We start from the raw sequence: 24306 nt of genomic DNA, 5'->3' as shown, positions 1-24306 counted from the left end.
AGCTTAAATGCCACCTCAGAGAAGCCAGCCTTCCTTGTGTGTGCGCTCGAAAGGAGACTCCCCGACCCCTGTCACAGAGCTCTCTCTCCGAGTTACATGTCTGCTTTCCTATACTGATCTCCTCCTCACTACCTGATGATTAAGAAGTGGTTTCTCGTAGCATTATATTTGCTTAAGATATTTTTCTACTTATTATTTTGTTTTTATCCACAAGTTTATGAGCTCAAAACAAACACCAAACCCTAAGATTCCAAATGGCAATTTCCCTTCACACCCTCCACACCCCGCCCCCAAACACTTTGAGAGAGGTATCCTGGCCCTGTGAAAACAGCAACTGTGCCGGTCAGTTTCAGTGTTGTCATTTCATTAAAGTGATGTGCTATCGTTGATACAGTAGTTATTCAGAACTCTGACTAGAGGGATTGTTTTGAGACATGGAAATGGTGCTGTTGGGTGGCAAGCTGTTCTCTGTTCTATGCTCGGAGGCTTCCTGGTTCAGGCCTAGGAATAGGCAGAGGGAAGCAAATGGCAGAAACACTCACTGGTTCCAACAGGTTTGTTTACTGTGGACCCCGGGGTGGGAAACAGTACTTCTGTAGAAAGAGCACTGGGCCAGGGCAAGGGACAGGTTCTAGAGCTGGCTCTACCTGCTGTATTCCCGCCTGCCCCCCTCTCCCGGGCTACCAGTCCCTCTGTTACATCAGGTGGAACTAGATCATCTCGAAGGGAGATCCTAGATCTGACATTCTATGGGTTAATGAGAGGAGTCTGACCTTGCATCGTGACCAAGATGTCTGTGGAAAGGATGGACCATGCAATATTTCTGATAAGCGCAGCTTTTCTGGACTAAGTGGGATTTCTCCAACAGGTCCGTACCCAGACAAACCCAGACCTCTGCTTTTGCCATTCTTCTTTCGCTTTCTATTTCCTTTGCTTTGCCAGAGAAGCTGGTGCTCTGGGCAAATCCCCTCGTTCTCACACAGGGATCAACATCTGACTCTAAGTGCGCCTCACTCAGCCACTCTCCAAGAGATGCGTTCCTACTGTATCTGATCTTGGAAAGCACTCTCCCATCTGCTTTCAACATGTTGCATCTGACATTAACTAATGTCTCCTATTAGCATTAAAGAAAACAATCTGGAAAAATTCACTCTCTAGCAGAGTTCAAACAGGCCACAAGTAGATGTGGAATCTCAAATGCACAAAGCTTCTTAAAATTACAGCAGTAAATAAATACACAAATGTGTTACATATAAATGTGTGTGTTTGTTTGCATGTATGCATGCACGCACTTACAGAGGTGTGTGTGGGTGGTGGGTGGGGAAGCCAAACGTCTGTGGAATGGGTCAAGAATGCTCCAGTCCAATTTATGAAACTAACTGATAACAGAGGAAGAGAAATCCCCTCAGTGTGGAACGAGGCACGATCAAAAGAACTGAATGACATGGGAAAAAAGCTGGGAATCTTTATCTCACACTTACTGGTAATGGGTTAAAATTCTGGTCCACGAGGTGATTGTATCCATGGTCAAAAAATGAGTGCCGTATCACAACATCAATGCCCTGATTGGCCAGCATTCCTAAAGTGTTCAACCATCTAAAAAGCAGGGGGAGAAAGCTACATCAATATATTTAAAATGGCATATAACAAGCTCTACAGAGACTGGAGAACATACTATCCACCCCCCCAATTTTACCTCATACTTTAAAGAAGAAGATTATTTTAAGCATTGAATAAACAGCTGGAAGCGATTTTAGAGATTATCAAATCTAACCTCCCATTTTATAGGAAAAGAAACAGAAGTCCAGAGAGTAAAATGAATTGCCCTTGATCACAAAGCAGCTTGTGGATAATGACTTATATCTTATTCCTATAGTATTCAAAAATAAAACGAACACCCTACCCACTTGTAAGCCTTATCATTGCCCCCTGGCCACAGGATGCACAATCACAGAAGCACACACACTATCCTTCCCATCACTTAAACTCTGCTTATACCCGATCACCGTACACACACCTTTCCTGTGTCCCTAACGCAAACGCTCCTTTGACCCGTGCAGCAGCGGTCCAGTCATTTGTATTGCTCATATATTACCATCAGCAGTCGACGCAATAGTGATGTCCTTGGTACTGTAACTAACCATGCGACTATCACAGACCAGTCATAGAGGAGGACCTGCATTGCTCAGGCACTTCTCGCATACCCCACTATGCCCAGCACCTACTTTCCAGGGCATGCCGCACTTCAAAAATACTGTTATCTTGGTTCTTCCAACACCCATGCTAACTCTGCCTTCATCGTTTACAAATTCAGTTCATTCATTCATTCATGAATTCATTTACTTTTTATCTTTGTATTCCGACTTCTGAAACTTAGGGAAACTTCTAATTGTAATAATATATATGTAAGAAGAAGTTCAGTCTTCTCAGTGTAGAAAATAAGGCATTTCACAATCTTTCCTGAGCATGTGTGTCTAGCTTCATCTTCACCTCTTATTCCCCCTTCTCTCACCCTCAACTCCATTCCCTAGGCTCTCAGCCACATAAAACTGCTCTTGGCTGCCCAAGTGCACCATGCTTTCACATGTTTACCTGAGGCTTTATATATGTTTTAACTTCTGCTCAGTATTCACTGTCTGTCTTCCTCTAACCCACCTCATTTGGCAAATTTCTCTCCATCTGTTAATCTCCAAGTTAAGCATCTCCTCCTTCTAACTTCTGCTGCCCTGGTCAGCAGTAATACCTTCCTCCTCTGTACTTCCCAGAACTCTTATCCATACCCTCTGCCAGCCCACTAAATTGTAATCAGTTGCTTACTTCTCTGCCATCTCCCAGTTGGTTATAAACTCATCAGGAACAGACATATGTGTTAGCTTTGTACCCAAAACATCCCACCAGAGTTCCTAGTACACCGTAGATGTTCAGTCCTCTTTATCATGCTGAAATTGATCTGGATCAAATTAGATTCTAGGAACTTTAAGAATCACCATTCAGCATACAAGGGACAAATTATGCATAGTTACGATTTCCCCAAACTCAAACCATATGGAACTCCAAACCAGTGACCTACAGAATTAAGATGTTCCCTTATTGCAATAAAGAGCATTGTTAATTTTTATATTATGAATGCATAGCATTGATATTTTCAAATATTTTTCACATTGACAATGATATGCTATTCTTCTAAAAACTAGCAAATCTTTGCTGATAATTAGAGTTCCAAACACAAAGCAAAACAAACCACAGAAACAGAAGTTTTAAATGAAAAAGAACAATAATACGATAGAACCTTTCCTGTTGTTCTGACTGGGAAGTCGTAACCCAGGGACTTAAAATTACTTTAGGAATATCACGTGGTTAAGCTACTTGCCTTTATTATTGTTATTAACTTAGCAACCTTGTACAATCAGGATAACGGGTTTAGCTTTTCCTTTGAGAAACAGTATTAAAGGCCTTGGGGTAGAACCATAATATGTATTTTGGGCAGATACCTCCCTAAAGCAGTGTTCCTTCAATGAGAAAATAGCACACATACAATACAGTCTATCTCTAACAAGTTTTTATCTATGAAAACAAACGTGTCTTCTTCTCCTTTCTATCCCTATCTTTATTGGAAGAAAGAAGAAACAAACTGATGAATAAATATATAATTACATATATGTGAGTTCCTTTACCAAGCAGCATCTGGATGTCAAAACAAGACCTTATTTTGGAATTTTTATATATAAAAAGATCCTGCTTGTTCATTTATTCTTCATTCAAGAGTACTAATTAATCAACTGCAAATGCCAGGCCTTGTTCTCAGCATTGAGGATAGATTAAAAAACATGCTTGTGTGACCATGTAAGTCATCTGTAAAAAGCACCAGGTATGCAAATAACCTGTACACATATATGCACTTACAGGGATGGTATCACATTCTTACCTGGGACCTCTACAGAGCCTAGCACAGTCACCTGCAGAGACTGTGTATATGTATATATATAATATATATATAACTAACAAACAAAATGTTAATTAATAAATTTGATTTTTTTGCTAGTCCATAGGGAGTTTTTGCAGGAACTCTCATGTGAAAGGGAAGGATGTGCACCCTCCTCTCCAAACCCACATCCTGTATGGTATACACATCCCTGTAGTGTTCAAAAATGACTATGACCAGAACCCCTGCTACTGAGTGGATGGTTAGTAGTGCAGTTATCTTCTTCTTCTTCCTGCAATAATAGGCCCTGAGAAGGGGAAATAAATGACAAATGATGTTCCAAGTCTCCCTTTTCTGCTCAAGCGGAGAAAGGTGTGAGCTGACGGAAACATTGCACCAGGGATGCTACCGCAGCCATTGTTTTCCATTCCCCAAGAGTTTACTGAATGTCTGCAACGTGCCAGGCACTGCTAGAAGCTGGAGACGCAGAAGCTTGCCGAGGGTCTATGTGGTGCACCGAAGAGTCTCCAAGTGCTGATGGGAAAAACTACCCTTGGATACTTGGCTGTAAAGAATTCTGATCCATGATTGCACAGGTACGTGTACTAGTAAGCTCACAGTTACGCCATATATTGAAAAAAGGCTAAAAATGCCTTCTTTCCAATTTCTTGATTTCTGGAACTTTCTATCATGCTTTACTTTTTTTTCCCCAGGATGCAATTTATACCCCTGAAGAGAACTGAACTCAAAGGACACAAAGCTGGATGGATAGTTGCCAGTGGAATTAAGAGCAAATGGGAGATAATGGTATAACAAAGACCAGGAGCAGAACAAGCTACTTTTCATCTGATCTGTGCTGACTAAGCAATGTGTGCCTGAACTACAACTAAAATCTGAACCACTCTGTTTATCTGTGTTCTGCAAAATGACTACGGAGATCTACAGATCTCTGGCATCGGGATGCTTACGAAAAGACAGGTGTCTCTCTAGCTCCCTCCGTGGAGGTCTGTGGTATTCCTCTTTTCACATCATCCCCTAAAGGGAACAATGCTCATAAAAACAATCCATGCAACCGGGCTGTTTGCTGGGCCCTGCAGCAGAGTTCTTTTTTTTTTTTTTTTTTGCAAAGCTCTGCAAAAGCCATTCCACTGCTGATTCCAAGAGGTCCCCTGTAGTACTGACTGCCAATCTGGCTCCTTCCCCTTGCCCCAGGGCTCACAGTGAAAGCCAGTGGGAGTGTATTGTTGAAAGAAGCCTCTCTGCAACACTGTATCAAATGCTGATTCACTCCATTTCATTCATCTGAACCACGCCCATTAACAACTGCTCTGTGTCATTCAATGTTAGGGCCAAGGACATGTGAATGGAAGACCCTCGGTATCACAGTGTATTCACATTGTCTCCTTATCTCCATCTGCACTTGCAGGATTCCACCTGTAAAGGCAATCTACTTGCCTGGCCTGATTTGTCCTCCACAAATGTATCAAAGATGCTTCTTAGGAGATCTTGCTCAGTCAAAAAGCCAGGGTCTTGGGACTAGACTAGACCAGGTTAGTCTGTAGTCCTGAGGGGCTTGTCCCTGCTACATAACACTGACAGGCCAGTGAGGGGCCCTTATTCTTCTGGCTTAAATTGCTCTTCAGACAACTGCAGTAGCCTTCAAATTCATTTTCCCACCCCTTGCCTCTCCAAACTCTTGAGTGTACTATTGCCAAAGCCAACGTTTTCAAATACAGGTCAGATGGTGTCTCTCTCCTCCCCTAAAATCTTCACTGGCTTGCCACTGAGTATAGAAGAAGGTCTTGTTTCTTCTGCCAGGTTTTTAAGGCCTTCCATGATTTGATGGTAAACCCCCTCCCTAGTCTCAGCCCTCCTACACCCCCCGCAGAGGCTGAGGCTCTCATCACACTTATCCCCCTCCCCCATTCCTTCAGCTGAGAATGCTCTCCATCCCATCACCACGGCCCTCCACCAACAGGAACGAGTAATCTCTCTAGGTCCCACTGAAATGCCACCTTCTCCATGAAGCCCTTCCTGATCCTCCCAGTGAGAGGAATTCTTGATTCCTTTGCATGTCTATCACTTTTCTTTTATAGACAGGCCCTGTGAAGCAGAAAGAAAGGTGGTATGACGTAGTGGCAAGGAGGGGAGACTCTGGAGCTGGCTGTCGGGGCTCCGGCCCAATCTCAGCAACTAATAAGAGCATCTATCTTACTGGGTTGTTAAAAAGCAACAGTACCTATTTCACTGGCTGTTAAATTATTAACTATATATAAAGCACTTTAGACGGTGCTTGGCACATTGTAAGCACTGTCGAGTTAAAATTAGTATCATTATGGCATTTATGTTCTATGACTTCACTTACTGACTTCTTGTGTCCCTTCCTGCAATGTTTGGATTTTGGAGGGCAAAAATCCTGTGATGCTCCTACCTATCCCCCACGAGTACAGTGAAAATTAGATGAGACAGTGTATGTTGTCAGCGCTATGGTTTGCATTGGAGACATTAAATAAACTTATTACTTTTACGACTACTGCTGCTACTATTTTGTTCTGATGCTTGTGTCTGCCATTTTAATATCTAAAGAAGTCCCTAATCACTGTCTAGTTAATGGTAAAATGCATTCACAAATAAATGGATGAAGAATTTTCAACAAGAACGAACTCCCCCCTTGCACAGGCAGAACACTGAGCAACTGTCGCAGTTTCACTGTCCTTCCTCAAAGCGCCCGGGGTGAAAGTGCAAGTGTTACTCACAGGAAGCCTGCAGCGTAGGAGTCCGAAAGGTTGTTTGTGCCTCCGGCTGAGGTGGTTACCACACCTTCAAGCCAAATCTTCTTTCCTGGGGTGTATGTATTAACCACCTGTCACATGACAAAAGCAGAGGGGGAGAGTGAGATTTTTCAGAGGTGTTCCCAAATGAGAAGAAACACGCATTCCCTTAAGGAAATTCCTCCAATCCCTTGCTCCCAGGTGGTAATGACCTGTGCTTTTCTTATGTTGATGCACCCCCCACACAAGCATTAATATTGAAACACGCCCATTCAAAGAAACAACCATTGTTTCCTAAGTAAATCCAATGTGACAAGAGAACAAGTGCGTACTCCAGGACACAAACTGACTGTAACACCCTTTATAAGAAAATATAAATCTATGATATTTCCATATTAAAAAGCATTGAGAAGCAAATTTTCTTAACACTCTGTTACAGCACGTCCACGGATGAGTGCACCGTCCACGCATCTCAAGTCACGAATCATGAGAGGGGGCAGAGATCAATGTCCGGGGAAAGTATTTTATAATTACCAGGGCATGTATACGTGTCACAGACACACTTTGAAATAAGTGCAGTGAGTGTAAAAAGAAAAAATCACTGACCCACAGGTGGAAGATCCTATAGAGGGAGAAGCCTTCTAAGCAAAGGCAAAGCCTCGTGTCAAAAGGCAGTCCTCTGAGGTTCTGAAGTGGCCCAGTTTCTTCTGACCCACAAGGTTCTGCTAGATTGGCCAGATTATCCCGGTCAGAGCTCAGAGCCTTCAGAAAGCGATCTGGCAGCGCTCGGGGATGATGTACGCTGGCTGGCTGCGTAGCCTCCGAAGGCAGAGCCTGAGACAAACGCCTGTCTATAGGAAGTTCATTTGGGAAGTAGTAACGGCAGGAATGAGGGACTGGGGGCTGAAACAGGGAAGAAGGGAAAGCCAGCACAGGAAGCATTTTTACGTTGGCAACAAATGCTGGCAACTTGTATTCACTCCCACACGGATCTTGGTAAAAGCCTTATGAACTGTGTCTCAAAACTGTCGCCTAAAAGGGAACAAGGGGAAGTATTTATCCCTTGGCTTGTATTCTCCAAAGATCAAGAGCAGCCCTGTGACTGTTAACACCCTCCCACCAGGACCCCATTTCATTGTCTGGGCATGAGTGCTGAGCAGGTTCCCTGGGTCCCGTATCTTTGCCTTAGAGAAGCCCCCGCAATAGGAACTGTAGGGTGAGGCCCTATTGTACCACACCAGCACCAGGCTGGCTGCAGCCTGTGCAGCTGCCTAGCTCTGGTGTCTGCAGAGACGACCAGAGCAGAGGGTGGGACTGAGAGGATGCTGGTTATACACAAGAGGCACTGGATAAACACAGTAGTGTATTTAGGTAGGTCCTGTGGCCCACCAATTCCTCTCCTGTACATATAGACCAAGGCAATTTTCCCTTAGGTCTCTAAGGAGACAAGTATTAGGATGTTCACTATGTCACTGTTTGTAGCAGATGTCCTTTGCTAGAGGAACAGAAAGTGAAATGTGATGGATATAAACTATAAAATATTATACAGCAGTTAGAGCAATAAAGTCAATGTAAAGCCAGTAACATGAACAGGTTTTAAAGGTTTAGTAGTAAGTTAAAAAAATAGCAATGGAATAAGATTTATGGCACGATATTATTTACGTAACTACTCATTCACACCCAATAACACTAAAAAGTATGTAAAGATAGTTCTCTTAAAGACATCATCAAACACACAAGGAGGACATGTATTTGAGGGGCGTGCATGTGAGTGGGGATTAGAGAGAAGGTGAAAATTAAAGCGAAGAAGGTCTTTGCGTGAACTGATGACAACAGCTTGCTGCAATTCAGGAATATGACTTTAATTAATTCTCTGTACCTCAGGTGAAAAAAATACGAGTATATATGGTGTAGCATAGATGTCGGAGCTCTCCTTTTCCCAAACCCGTGGGCAGACATCAGCAGATTACTTATTTTATTTCTTCCTAGGTACAGCTCCCTGCCCTTTCTGCCATCTACTAGAGAATTTATATTATTTGAGACCTATTTTAAAATCAGATTTGGCAAATTGCTTGACCCTTTCAGGAATAAAAATGTAAAAATATCTCAAAAACTTCCGATGAAATTAAGATAGCAATCAAGAAGGGAAGAAAAACCCTGGGAACTAATAGCGGAGGTCAAACGGTGACGCTGCTGGAGATTAGATGAGAGCCCCCTCGCACCCGGAAGGAGAAGAGTCACTGAGGACACCGCAGGCGGCCCTGCCCCCACGCTCAGCACTACCCATAGTGCCTAGCCCCAGTGGGCTTGAAAGCAGTGTAACTGAGAGAGCCAGCAAAACACCTGAAATAATCAGAAGACAGAGCCATAGGGTGAAATTAAAGGACTACATCAATGATTCCCCTTAAAATATACTTGTGCTAGAAGAATACCAGTGCTCTTGGTTAGCTTTGTATTTCTCTTTTATGACTAACTAGAGCTGAGTAATATAATGGTGTTTTTCATCTTGTCTTTGGCTTCTAGGATATTCAGAATTTAATTTTTGCTCAAAGACAGATATTGAAATGAGGCAGTTAGAGAAAAGGGGGTTGGTTAAACAAAACAAAAAAGAAACAAAAGGTAAATACTAGAATATGATGAACCTTGAAATCATTAAGCTGATTGGAAGAAGCCAGACACAAAAGGCCACATATATGATTCCATTTGTGTGAAATACCCAGAATAGACACGTCCACAGAGACAGAAAGCAGACGGGTGGCTTCCCAGGGCTGGAGAAGGAGAGAGAGAAGTAGAGAGGGGGGAGGATAGGGAGTGACTGCAAGTAGGTGTGGGGGTTCTTTGGGGGATGATGAACATGTTCTGAAATTAAATAGTGGTGATGGTTTCACAATTCTGTGAATATAGTAAAAGTCAGTGAATGGCATACTTTTAAAGGGTGAATCTTATGGTAGGTGAATTATATCTCAATAAAGCTGTGTGTATGTGTTTTTTTGATACTTAAATTATCTAATAATTACAAAGCATTTACAAAAGTGTCTGGTATATGGTAAGCTCTTGAAGTGTAAATCAAAATCACCTAGACCAGGGATCCCCAACCTCCAGGCGGTGGACCAGTATCAGCCTGGGCCTGTTAGGAACCAGGCTGCACAGCAGGAGGTGAGCTTGAATGTAATGTGCTTGAATCATCCCGAAACCATCCCCCTCACCTTGGTCCCTGGAAAAACTGTCTTCCACAAAACTGGTCCCTGGTGCCAAAAAGGCTGGGGACCACTGACCTGGACCATTCTCCTTGTCCTTAGCAAATAAGATTATGTTTGGATCAATCTAACATTGGAACTGGTTGCTTTTCCAATGGACACAACACTTGTAGTGGTAGGTAACAGGCCAGATGGATGCTGAGTAGCAGAGGAAGGCCCATTTAAAATTTAAAACACACTTGGGTCATTCATATTAACATAATTAGCATTCAGAGTAGTTTTTATCCACTCTCAACACAGGAGCAATTCATGTCTTTTTAAAGAGAAGTCACATGAGCAAAAAACACACACACTGAGGTAGAACTTTGATACAAAACCTAAACAAGTTATATGAAATGTTCTGTGGAAAAGAGATTCCTAGAAAGTACCCATGTTAAAGACTCTGCAAGCAGGTACAGACCAACAAGGACTCTCTGAGCATTTACTCTTTGGAACGTGGTGAGAGGCTTGTCTACATGAGCGGGGAAGACTGTGATGGTGATGCGGTGGCAAGGCACTGAGGCCGGGTGCTGCTCGGGGCTCAGGAGGAAGTCCGAATGGGCAGAATAGGAGAGAAAAAAGTCAGGAAAACTAGATGGAACCACCTGCAAAATTCCCTTAGAAAGTGAAACTCTAAGAAACTGAGGGCTATAGTTCAACCCTGCGGTTTTCTGCATAAATCTGATTCTCCCTGTGCTGGAAGAGAGAAAATTGCAGGACTGGAAAGAACAAGGGTCCATTCCTGGTGAGAAATGATGTGCCAGTGAAGGTTATTTTAAGGAACACTCTGTCTGGGGAGGGAGAAGTATGGACGCTCAGAGTACTGATGGAGGGCAGAGGCAGGCCCAGTGGCTGGCTCTCTTTCAGCAGTTCTTTGTTCTAAACAGACTTCAGCCGTCAGGCCCATGTAGACAAGGGAGTTGAGTCACCCACACTGATCTGAATCCTTGGGCCTGCAGGGGGCAGGGTGGTGTGAAGGGAAACCCAGCTCCCTGCCCTCATATATCCAGGTTGAGGGAGTCAGCACCAGTTCATGTGGCTGTGCTGAAAGAGGAGGGGTGAGAGGGAAGAGAGAGGTTAGGAAAAACAGCACTGATCTTTTTCAAGTTTTATTTTCTCTACCACTCTGAATTTTTTTTTAAAGGAAAAACAGTAAAAATAAAAAAATAACCATTTACATGGCACATTTTCAAAACTGGACCTCCTTTTCCTGTTTCTCCAAAACTGTGACCTAAGTCTTTAAAAAGGGCTCCTGAGAGCCTGGTCTCAGCCACTGGCTGTGCGAGAGATGGTAGCCTTGTTGCAGCAGACATGTTGTTTATGGTTATCCAAACCCAACACCTTCCTTAATGAGAAAGGAAGCAATAAAACAGGAATAGTGGACAGGCCAGCTGGGCTAATCAGCCCTGGCAGGAGGCCCACCTCCAAAAGAAGCTGGAGTCCATTAATTCCACCGTCTCATCTACTCGGAAATGAACCTCACCCAGGACCTCAGGAAGAGTAGTAGCTCTTTAAGAAACTAGAATTGGTCCTCTGTTCAAAGCTTCAGGAAGCTTCTTAAACCGTATCTAAGCACAGAGTGCCCCTGCCTCTCTGTTCCATACTATGCTTATAAGCGGACCTGGTTAGAGTTCAGTAATGTTCCTATGTTTCTTTCCGTCCTTCTTGGGTTTTGGGTTTTTTTGTTGTTGTTGTACAAGTACAGTTGTCTCCATTTTCCCACCACCATTTTCTCCCACCCCAGTGTGTTTTTCACTCTAAGCTACCTTCCATACTAGAAGAACGGGGATCCTTCCATGCTGCTATCTCCTCCCCTTGCTGAGTGCTAGATATTACCATTCCTCCCTTGGTCTTCCTGCCAAGTCCATCCTCCTCCAGTCCACCCTCCTCACTGCTGTGTGTGGTCACAGAGAGAGGTCTGTGCGATTAGTTAGGAGATGTGCTCTGAGTAACTTGTTTCTAATGAATTTAAAAGCAATGATCTGGGGAATGATTTACAAGAAAAAAAAAGCAACAACAACAAACCAACAGAGAGAGAGAGAGAGAGGATTCAAAATTGTCACAGTAACAGTATCTTCATTTACCAGAATTATGAAATGTTTCTTTAACTGAGAAAAAAACTAAGGAGCCAATAACTGCACATAACCCATGGTCCATTTTACCCATTTGTCCGTGGGATTATTTTAGACAACATGAGATGACAGTGAGAACCACTGACCCACTGGAATATGATGCCAACTGCTTTAATTAACTTGGCATCTAAGATCTTTCATAAGTCCCATAGCTACCTCTTCTGCCATCCCTCCCCATAGCACCTGTGGTTTACAACACAGAATGGACTCATCATTTTCAGCTACACAACCTTCTTTTAGGTATCTACCATCACCTTTTCCCCATCCATTCCTCACCTACATTGTCTGATTTCCTCCCCCCTGGCTTAATTCATGTTACCTCCTCTGGGAAACTTCCCTCAAACTTTCCTCAAACTATTTCCCTCCTTTGGGCCCCAAAGTTCTTTGACTGTTTCTAACCTTGTCCTTATTATACTGAGTTGTAATTTTCTGTTTGCCTATTTGTTTTCCCTCCTATACTGTATGCAGCTTGAGAAAGCCACATTTTTCCTTTTTGCATATCTTATAGAATGCCTATTAAATACTTATAAAATAATGAGATCATGAAATAACTTGTGTTAACAAATGAGATAACATTTTCCTGATGAAAAGTCTGAGTTTTAGAGAAGATAGCCTCAAAATCATAACAGCAAACAACAAAATCTTACAGTTCCAGTTCGGGGCTCTGTCCATTTTTCTAATTGAATTTTTCTGTTTGAGGAGACCTAGAAGCTTCTGGTTGACTAAACTGCTTCCATATTTAATGTCCTTCTTAGGTTAAACAAGCTGGGCTATTCTGAGCTCACCATTCTGTATCTCATCACATTCTTCTTGATTTATTTCTTCCGTCTAATGTACTTTCTGTCAGTTTCATTAATTTTTTTCTGTATAATTTCTTTTTATCATCTCCCTGTTCCGGAGTGCCAGATTTGTCCATTTTCTTTTGGTATTAGATCAATTTTTAATTTGTGGCTTCTGTGTCATTTTTAGGATTTAAAATTGCATTCTCTACTCCTGATATCTCAAACCACAGAAAAAGCAATTGAATGTAATTGCAAAAATACATAAAATTAAAATAAGACATATATAGAAATGTCACTGGGGAGGCAAGGAAATTATGAGCATGTGCAGGAAAATAAAGAAGAAAGTTCCACAGAGTCCCAGAGCATGTTCAAGGGTAAATGTTGGTGGAGGAAGAGATTGGACAGCAGCTACTTACACGTAAATCAGTCATCCTCCCTTTCCCGGACTTTTCTGTGACTAACCAACTCCTTGCTCTTCCCGGACAGCCTACCCACTGACAAACGATAGTCCCACCAGCCTCGGAGTAATTTCCTCTCGTTTAGGACAAACACTATAATCTCCCCACGTCCACGGGAAACATTGGTCAATCATCCCAAGTCGCCTCTTCCTTCTGAAGAAGCTTTCTGCCCCAACCAGAACTTTGTTCCCAGGGCCATTCCTCCAATGTCCACGGGTAGCACACAGCTCCACGTTGTCACTGCCGCGCACGTAACAGGACCAAAAGCCTATGTACATGAAATAGATAAATAGACTCCAGTGAAAGAATGCAAATCACTCCCTGAAAAGCCTTGTCTTCTTCCACTATCTAATTTTGTGGTAACATTAGATATTATCTAATATGTGGGCCCAACTTTCATTCAACCCCGATTTTAGGACACCCACCCCAGATTATATCAACTGATTTAAACTGATGTTCTTTCACCAGGACAACTCAGTATTCTTCCTTAAAAGCCTTCCTAATGTTGGGTGGCTAGGAATATAAATATTACATGTACTATAAAATAAACGGTTAACAAATAGGGAGGTGCAGATAGTGTATTGGATAAGAGTGTGGGCTCTGGAGTTAGGTGGGCCTGGGTTTGAATTCTAATTTTACTACTTAGCAAGTGTGACCTTGAGCAAATCATTGGTTTCTTCAACGGGTTAGTATTATATGATTCACTTAATAAATGGCATTTATCATCTAAAAGGTAAAACAATTATATTTTTGAAGGTTAATGATGCATGTTTCACACTTTAATGGTTTTAAAATCAGAATGTTTTTCATAATCATTATCAAAAGAAACTTATCAGCTGTTTACTCTCTCCCCCAGCTGATGGTATATTTTATAATTATTTGTGTTTAAGAATCAAGAAAATATTGTTTATGCAATGACAATAACCTCAACTTTGGAGCTCTCTCGTGGTAAACACACCTTTGCAATTAGAGTTCCGATGTGTCATTAGTGTCTCACATAGGAAAGAGCAGAGCCGCTGTTCCTCTCGGGTCCTACTCTCCAACTTGCAGAGGCATGGCCAAGCGGAGCCACAGAGGCTAATGTACTGGGAAGCTCTTGAAGCTTACCCTGCCAGCTCTGCACTTTCGCGGGCCTCTGCTAACATCCCAGGCAGGCCCTAGTAATGTGTTCATTTGGTCAGATGTATTTTTAAAATGTGAAAATTTTTTTTGTTTCTTTTTCTTAAAGAGGTCCCTACTGTATAAGCTTATAGCCACATAAAATTCAGAATCACCCAGGGATGGTGCCCACGGTATTAGAGTGGCATACAAACAAAACACACAGTTTGTATTTAGGATCCTCTGCCTCTCCTGAGTACTTTCTTGGGCTGTGTTTCTCTTCCCCTCAACCAAAATCTGCTCTTGGGAAAAGACCTTCTATTTGATATATTAGCACCACAGCATGACTTAAAACCTGTGTAGTTTACTTCTTCTTGGGATGTTTACATTTTTATATCCTTATTCTATTGTAGAATGAAAGATCACTTTTGTAAAATGAAATATCCAGCATTAGCAAACAGAGTGCAATGTTATTCTGAGCCACAAAGAGATCTTTCCTTCACTCCTAAGCTCATGCCCAGAAGACAATCTCCTACTATGCCTGCGTGTGGCCATAGTCCATTTATTTACAGCTGCCTAAATCAACTCTATCTATTCAACACCATGCTGCAAAGTTAGTGGCAGATTAGATTCTAGATCCAAATGTGAATGAGACAAAGACATTAGTTTACTTCTGCTATACTTCCATTATTTGATTCTGCTCATTCACCTTCCCCTCCTGCCTCCTTCCTCCCTCTAACATTCACTGAGCACCTGCCAAGTGATAAGCACTGTGGTAGGCACTGGACATTGAAATAAGCATCAACATGATTGAATGAATTGAATGAGTGAATGAATGAATGAATCAAATACTGATTTTTGTAGTGATACTACTGTTCTTAACCTAGGGCAGTTTCATTTTTCATTTTTGCAATTTGCTTCATTAGAGAAGGTTAACAGTATCATTGTTCTCATTTTTCCTTGTGAGTCTAGTTATTTTATGATCCTGAAGAATAACTGTTATCCTTTTACGCTCTTCCCTCTTGATATACTCATTGGCTCAAATAAGTAGGTAAATCGGAAGGTTGGTTGAGAACAAAAGTTTCTTTTTTGAACTACTAATTACTTTAAAAGAACTAAGTATTCCTCTGCCTTACCTACCTCCATGATCCTGCAACTAGCCTATATTGGAAAAAGTGGTGTCACGTTACTATATTTATTGAAATTTCAAGAGTTAATCTTTATTAAATATTATCAGCAATCAAAAGCAACGATAATATTAGCAAAAGCATGCTCATGGTTATGTCACGAACCATATAAACCACACCCTGTGCCACACACATCTATAACCGGGAGTCCTCTGCTCACACCTTGAGAAGAGCGGTGTAAATAAGAACTGGTCTGTCCTGTAGGTGTTAGTCTGGATGTTACTCTCTCTGGGAGGACTTCTTATCTTTCTCTTCCTTTAGAAGGTAGATATTTCCCACTATGGGCACCTATAGTACCTTGAACCTATTATAGGAGACATCACATCTTATTATCATCATTTGCCTTGTTAACTATTTTCCCAGTAGACCATGGGTCCATGAAGACAACTACCATAACGATCTTGCTTACCATTTTATCCTCAGGGTCTGAGAAATACTAAGAATATCATAACCAACTAATAAATGAAGGAAGAAAAGAGAAGGAAGGACAGAGGAAGAAGGAAATTTTCAACTATTAGGGAAGCCAACTGTCAGTTTATTTGGTATTTAAGATGCAATCATATAGACAGTATTCTTGGAAATACTTCCCTTATGACTGGGATTTCACCAACTCTTTTCTGTGCTTATTGAATTCCTGAAAATAATAACAAAAAGTGTTATTTCCTCCTCTGATTCCTCTAGGAGATGAAGACACAAATCATTGAGTCCAAGTGACTTAAGCCAAAGTGGTTCTTCTTGGTCCTTACGTCATTGTTTTGGAGTCAGCCCAGCTATCCACACTATACCATCTGTACGGTATCCTAAACATCTCTTCCTTTCCCATCTGACTCTTGCCTGCACTGTTAGATTCTCAACTGTTTTCCCTTGACTGATCTCCCAAAGTACAGATGATTATCCTCATTCTAACGTCAGGGAGAGAGAGCGTGGTTCAGCCAAAGAGGCGGGTTGTCCAAACACTGTCTCTGTTTAGCTTTCAGAAGCATCATGCAGATTTTCATATCACAGGAATTTGCCCACTTCTCAGAAAACTGACAATTCTTATAAGTGGCAGTCCAAATTTGGAAACCGCAGCTGTTTTTAGCAATTGAGTTATTGCATTTCAGGTGCCAAAAATATTACCTATCATACTCTCCAGGGTTCAAAGAAAGAGGAAAGAGGAAAAAAGCAAAAAAGTTGAGGATAAAGGTAGCCTGAATCTTCTCCACTTACATAAATTATTAAAAATAACTACAATAATTGAAACCACAATAATAATGGCATTGAGAACTAGCATTCAATAGCAATGAACAAAACAGGGTTTTACATGACCTTCCTAATCTTCCCAAGTGGGAAGGAAGACAGTGTTCTTAGCATCTTCATTTTACAAACAAAAAAACAGAATCGGAGAACTTAAGTAATGTTCCAAGGTCACACAACCAAGCCTGAACTCCAACCCAAGCCACCAGATTTCAAATCCCGTATCCTATTTCTTATTTAGACAGTCCTCACCACTGATTTATCTAACCAATCCCATATAAATCCATTTTGGTGGGAAATCTACCCTTTTTCCATCATTGTGGGCCTGGGGGGAGGCGGGGAGGGATATTATTAGGACTTCTCTGAACTTCCCAAAGTACAGAAAAAAGCAAAGATTTCATTTCTAGCTTTGAATGTGGGTTCCAGGTATAAACATATTAAAATCTTACGTGGCTCATCTCTGAACTGATTTTGGAGGCTCGCAAGAAAGCAGTTTGGTCGCTCTGCCTCGGTTCACACCTTGCACTCTAAATTCCTATACCCTCCCTACCCACAGGGGACTTCAGGAACAGGAATAGCAACTTTTCAACTGGCAAGCTTGGTGACCCTTCTCTGGTCTTCTCTCAGCCCTCATCTCCCCTGGGCAGGCCAGTACCTAGCACATCCAGGGCTGTGGGGAGAGACTCTCAGCCTGAAGGCCCTAACAACTGGGCTTAGGCTGCTGCAGTCAATGGAGAGCCTACCCCGTGCATCAAGTCTCAGGGAATCTGCGATCCTGTAACACCTCCAGCAGATACCCATGTAAGGCAGTATCTGGCAGCAGCTTTGTAAAAGAGAGCTGGAAAAAGAAAACGAGCGAGGGAAATAACTGATGGGCTACTAAATGAAACATGGATGATAGAACTTTGGCAGACAGTATTTTCCAAAAATAACTGCAAAAATATTTCTGGTCCTATACACTCTTCCCAAATCTTGCCACCCACTCCCCCACCCCCACCAAGCGGAGTTTATTTCCTTTCCCCTGAGTCTCTATCAGTCTTATTGAGTGCCTCAGTAAATTATAGTTGAAGCGATGTCCTGTGACTTCTGGGGGTAGGTTAGAAAAGGTGATGCAGTGTCCAACTGGCTCTCTCTTGGGTTCCTGGCTTCAGAACTTTGGGAGGAAACCCAGGCAACAGAAAGAGCTCAGATGTAGGTATTCCAGTTATCAGTCCCACGAAGGTGCTAGTTGACAGCTGGCATCAACTAACTGCCACACGCATGAGTCAACAAGCCTTCTAAGGATTCTGGTGGCCAGCCTTTGAGTCTTCCAGTGAAAGCTTCAGACATCTTGGAAGAGAAACAAATCATCCCACAGTTCCATGTGAGAATTCCTTACCCACATAATCTGTAGGCACAATAAATGGTTGCTTTAAGGCCCTAAGTTCTGGGGTAATTTGTTAGCAGCAAGACATAATCAGATCAGGAACTGAGGCCTGAGGGGACTTCTGGGCACGTTCTATTTGCAATTGCCAAAAGGTAACTCCAGGCTGTAATGCTAATTCCAGCTGTCCCCTGTCAGGTGCCTTCTGCATGTAGGTCATTTCTCTTAGAGGTTCCTTCCACTCTTCCTCCCTGCAACTGCACTTTGCCCTCTTCATTCAGGAGACGTATTTTTAAAGGTCTGAATCTCAATTGTGCACTGAGTTCGCGCCTTTTTCCTTAAGTTTCTTTGGCCCGGCCTACTACACAAACTAGGAGGAAAGCTTAGCTCTTTAATTTCAGCCTTTGAACCTTTCTTGATGGTTAAGGAGTATGCAGCGGTGGAGGGTAATGAGTAGTGGGGAGAAAGGGAAGGAACCTAACTCCCAACACCTTTGTCTTAGTTCTGACTTAGAGCTTTTTGTTCTACTTAAAAAATTACATGGCCACAGCTACAACCTTCACCGTCAGTGCTACGATGCCGCTGAATCATTTTGCCTCCACTCTGCTCAGGTGAAAACCAGGAAAGTAAAAGACACAGGGACTTGTCTATCTTGTGCAATGTTGTAATACAAACACTTGGGATAGCGCCTGGAACACAGTAAGCACTCAATAAATATCTATTGAATGGAAGAATGAATGAATAAATAAATGAGAGCAATTTCCCCCCTCCGTTTACAAAGCAATACTTAACATTGGATTTGCATAATGTGCGTAGACACCTATAGTGTTCAATGGTTTGACAGTGTGTAGCATTAGGCAGTATGTTTCTCAACCCGTCAAAGCAAGCATTAAACCTTAAAAGTGTGAGTTCCTCAAGAGGAGGCACCATGTCTTTTTCCATTTTGTATCCCAGCACCTGATACTTTGGTACTTGCTAAGCACTCCATAAATATCAAGTATTTAAATATTAAACACTAAATGAATGCCAAACACTGACGGAGATATTTCAAGTCATTTAGTTCTCCTAGGCTTTGCCAGCAGATGGCAGTGACAGATGAGGGTGCTGGCCAATATACCTGATCCTCAGAGAGAGATCAGACTGGGACATAGTGTCCAGAGGTCCTGAGGCTTCCCAGGCTCTGCAACCCTTTGGTGATAAGAGGACTCCAAAGGGTATTTGTAATCTGAGTATGTCATTCATATGAATGCACAAAAGGGTACAGACTTCCACTTTAACAATCAGAAGTGCTTTTCTATGATTGCTCTAAATAGGATTTTATTTCGCAGCTAATTTTACACACGAGCCATTCATTCTTTTGTCTGTTCAGTATTTATTCATCCCATATTAATGGGGGCCTACCTGTTGCTATTTTTCTGCAAAGATTTGTTTAATCGGCTCAAGAGATAATTGAATGTTCAAAAGGTCCCCATTTCCTGGAGAAGGACCTGACTAGGCAACAAAAGATTGGAATCACCATTGTGCAGAGGCAGATGGAAATTGTAGACATAAGATCCTCATGATTCAGAACTAACTAATCCAGTATATTTCAAAATGTGATCTGCATTGGGTAGAGCCACTTAACAGACGACTATTCAGTATAGAGACGTCTGGTACCCACTAAATCAGAGTGTCGGAAGGGAGACTGGAAACTGTGAGCCAGCTCTGGTGACTCTGACTGCACTCAAGTGTGGGAACGGTTGACCAGAGATGTCTCGTTACTAGGACCTACATGCGATTGCTTAGCGGCTTTCCTCACACCTCTGCTTGTTACTTGGCTGATTCTAAGACACCTAGAAATAGTGTAAATATGGCTTACAATTGCCAATTCCCCAGGTCAAAATTTCACTGAATAAATGTAACCATTGTCTTTTTAAACCAACCCAAAATCAACCCCTGCAAAAAAGAAGACAGAGTAAACCTATCCTTAAGAAACTCACAGTTTAGAAGCAAACTATTACAAAATATTTGTTACAAAGAACATGTATGAATGACCCACAGACATGGACAACAATGTGGGAGCGGGGTTGGTGGGGATAGGATGGGCGGAGGAGAGCAAAGGGGGAAAAATTGGGACAGCTGTAATAGAATAACAATAAAAGGGATTGAACCTTGGTATGTTATATTCAAACCCTTCTCAATTTGAAAAACAATAAACAATCATCAACTATGAGAGGGCGCTCTGGACCATGCAAATCTGGACTATGCTACTCTTCTACCCTGGTTCCCACAGTGCTGAGGTCCAGCTGGGCCCCTGTGACCTTTTCCTTGCCTTACCCCCAAACTGTCTCCTCTTCTTCCCAGGAGGCTTTTACTCACTTTCTGAATTTTCCTAATCTGGTCAGAGAGTGTATCTAACAGGCGAGTTTTCAGGAAGTCCATCACCTTGGCCACCCGGCCATCAATGTAGCAACTGGAATAAAAATAAAATAAAAATCAGACAAAATCTCAAGCAGGAGACTACATATACTTCGCCAGCCAAAGGTCTCTGTTGCCTGAGAAAACGGCCCAGGATTCACTTAGGTTCTTACATCCTAAAAAGTTTGACCCTGGGTACTTTTCAAATAAATAATATATTTTATTTCCTTCTTTTTAAAAATTGTATTAAATTTATTGGGGTGACATTGGTTAACCAAAGTACATAGGTTTCCAGTGTACAATTTTGTAATATATCATCTGCATATTGCATTGTGTGTTCACCATCCAAAGTTCAATCTCCTTCCGTCTCTATTTGTGGGCTAATGTGATTTTTTTCAATCTTTGTCCCATGAAACTACATTTCTTGCTCTATAGGAATAAATAGAAATTCATAAACAAATGGGGTAATGGAGAAAAGCTTACATTTTTGCCCCTAGGGAAAAAATTTAACACCCATCCAATGCCATTTCTATCCAGACCTTAAAATAATAAAGGTATGTGAGAAGTTTGAAAGAATACTCAAACATTTTTATAGGTTTCCACACCTTTAAACAAGAAAACCAATACCACCACCAAAAACTCAATTTAGTTCCGTCTGCTTCATGAGGACCCTCTTTGTGAACTCTTACTCTAAAATCTAAGCTGAGAGTAGCCCAGGGTTAGGTGACTCAACCCTCCCCACCCCCATCTTTGCAAAATTCCAAATTAAATCCATTTAAATCAATGCTTATGACTCCCAGGTGTCTTTTCCAACTCACTCAGCTCTCATTGGCTGATGGTTAATAATAGATTATTTCATTTTTAATGACACCAATCTATCAGTACACATTATAGAACCATGTGAAAATTCTTTTTTTAATGTCAAATTCCCATGCCAATATATGATACAGTAGAATGGTTCATTTTTATAAATTGTAAAGCAGGTGCTCTGGTTGAAGTGAGGACGGGAGATGAACTCCACCCATTCAGCCTTCTCTTTGGCCTCCCTCACTACCTCAGACCTCACCATGGAATCCAGTATCGGTGTGTTGGAGAGAATATGGGTTTTGGAGCCAGAGATTTGTGAGTTCAAATTCCAAATCAGGTATTCCCTATCGAAGTGATCTTGCACAAGATAGTTGGCCTCTATCAGCCTTAGTTTTCTTATTATTAAGAGAAGTAACAGATCTACTTCTCAGTATTAACTAAAGTTTAAGCACATAAACCTAGAGTGTCTAGCACACAGTAGTAACTCATTAGTGTTTTTTCTAATTTCTCTAATTTTCAGCTCACAAAGATGGGGTCATAAACAACATGGGACTGATTAAATTAGGTGCGAGTAGAGAATTCTAGAACTGGAATCACATCAAAGGGTATAGGCTTTCGAAAATTTTCATGGTTACTTATATTAGGGAATAAAACAAAACAATGGCATGACCTTCCACCTCATTCCTGGTGCAAATGCTAGACTCAGATCCAATAAACATTTATTATGTACAACACAGAGGGCTAGGCATGTCCACATCCATTACCTCCTATTAGTACTTCACTATTAGCACTCTGATTTTTTAAAAAAAGTTGTGATTAGACAATACACTACATGAAAGCAGGGCATATTAAAACGTAGTTTTAATAAAATTTAAAATAATTTATGCAATGTTAATCTAACACACATTGAAAATACATGAACACTTGTTGCTATTTTACATGATGACTAGGCATATGAGAAAAGTGCACTGTAATTAGTGTTCTGTTATGTTTTAATCAAATAAATTATATTTTCCTCTTTTCTCAGTTAGCCCCCAGTAACTATTTTAAACATCTGAGTTTATAAGTTTTGCTGGCAGCATGTATAGTTAAATACTTACTGAGATAAAAAATGCCAGCTGTCCTTTTTCAATTTGTAGGATTCCCTAGGAACACCCTCCCTGTCTCACAAGTCCATGGCCCAGGGTTGAGGGCCCCTTCACTCTTGCCCTCCTTCCTTTTGTTTCTTTTCTAAGTATACGGACCTTGGAGTTGGAAAACCTTGGTTCAATCCCAGCTTTGACACTTATTATTATTTATATGAAAATTGGGTTTCCCCTTATTTAAAATTGAATTAAAAAGAAACTATAGTATTTTACAGGGTTACTGTACCAATCAAATCAGAAAAAAAAAAATCTGGACTCAGAACCTAGCACATAAAAGGAATCAATAACCAAATCTGGCCTCCCGTTACTTAACAGCCCAAGGTGGCACTAACCTGGACTGGAAAGCCATAGGATGGAGTGAGCAGGGGAGCATCTGCCTGCGGAAGGAGAGCACGTTCACCCACTGTAGGATTGGGAATGACGGAAGCAGGAAGCAGCAAGAACAGACATTACAAGTAGGGAGGCAGAGGCGGGAGAGAGAGGGCTGTGATTACGGTACAAAAATAGGGAGCTTGAAAAGACCTGTATGGTCAAGCATGTAAGCTTGCTTCATCATCCCTGAGAAGTGATCATCTGGGACAGGGAACCCACTTTCATCTGCTGCTAGTACTCTTCCACTGGACAACAACTTGAAGCCATGAAAGGCTCTTTTAACATGGGTCTAAAATTTGCTCCCTCTTACTGTCCACTCAATAGCTGTTTTCTTCTACCCAAGAAATAGTCCAATTCCTCCTTCACTTAACATGTAGAGGAAGAATTCCCATAAAAACTTTGGCTTAAGCTTTTTAGAGCCTATTCTTGGCCCCACATTTAACCTAACAAGCTGGATTCAATCATTCTCAGTTGGTCTCAGGCTATTTCTGTGGGCTGTGACTTATGCTGGAACAGGGGAGAGCTCCAGGCAGGAAACAAGTGTGACAAGGTTATCTTATCTCAACAGTGTAGGTAAGAAGGAATCTGGGTCTAGTAAGGGAGGTCATGGAAAGAAGTAAAAGTGAGAGTCTGTGAAATACTAAAATAAAATAAAGCTCTGTGGAGTGTAAGAAAGAGGAAGGGGATAAGTAATGACTATGAGCTTATGAGAGAGAATGGTGCAGAGAACCCTGCTGCCAAGGACATGCAGGCCGGTCAGACTAGGTTTAGGCTCGTCAAAGGCGATGAATGACTGCTTGAAATATCAAGGATGCAGAGATCATCAAAGAGGAAAGATACAACAGGTAGTTGGAGATATAAGGAGGAGGTACAGAGAAAAGTTGAGGCAGGTAATGGTGACCTCGGTGTCTTTCTCAGTTGGTAGGTAATAAGTACAGCCATGGCTACAGATGAGCTCTCCAAGAGAATAAGGGAAGTTGCAGAGATATCAGACACCCTCTAAAATGCTTCTCAACCACGGCCCTGGACATTGCCTCTACATTTGGCCCAGTTAAAAATCTATTCCTTCCACAACCTGACCAACACAGTGTCTTTTTAATAACCTCAGTCTGAGTCAAATTCACATTTGGGTGTCAGAGGAAGCCCCCATGTTATACTGAGAAGTTTCAGCAACTTTCATTTGCAACCTTGAACCCACATTTATACTGTACTATGGAAATAGGAACTTTGGTCCCCTAGAATTCTATATCAGTTTTAAGAGGGGATAATTTAACCATAGGTATGAATCTGGTAAGTACCTAAGTTCTTTTCTTGGGAACCTTTGAACAGGTAGCTTTCTGTACTTAATCTTCAGAAGCTGCTTAGAAAACATTCAACACCGACGATTTGTGGTTATTTTA

General features: G+C 41.7%; 1 protein-coding gene across 1 annotated transcript in view; it reads right to left on the bottom strand.

Annotated features, from left to right (window-relative positions):
- HPSE2 (heparanase 2 (inactive)) overlaps nt 1-24306 on the bottom strand; it is a 611494-nt gene that overhangs the window by 129977 nt on the left and 457211 nt on the right. The window contains exons 7-9 of the mRNA XM_053922432.2: nt 20544-20637; nt 6679-6785; nt 1482-1596 (exon numbers count right to left, since the gene is read on the bottom strand). Coding sequence (XP_053778407.1) covers nt 1482-1596; nt 6679-6785; nt 20544-20637 — 316 coding nt within the window. The remainder of the gene's footprint in view (nt 1-1481; nt 1597-6678; nt 6786-20543; nt 20638-24306) is intronic.

The sequence above is a fragment of the Desmodus rotundus genome, chromosome 4, assembly GCF_022682495.2.
Source record: "Desmodus rotundus isolate HL8 chromosome 4, HLdesRot8A.1, whole genome shotgun sequence".
NCBI classification, from domain to species: Eukaryota; Metazoa; Chordata; class Mammalia; order Chiroptera; family Phyllostomidae; genus Desmodus; species Desmodus rotundus.
Note: the sequence above shows the minus strand (reverse complement) of the source record. Positions and strands in the feature narration are given on the sequence as shown.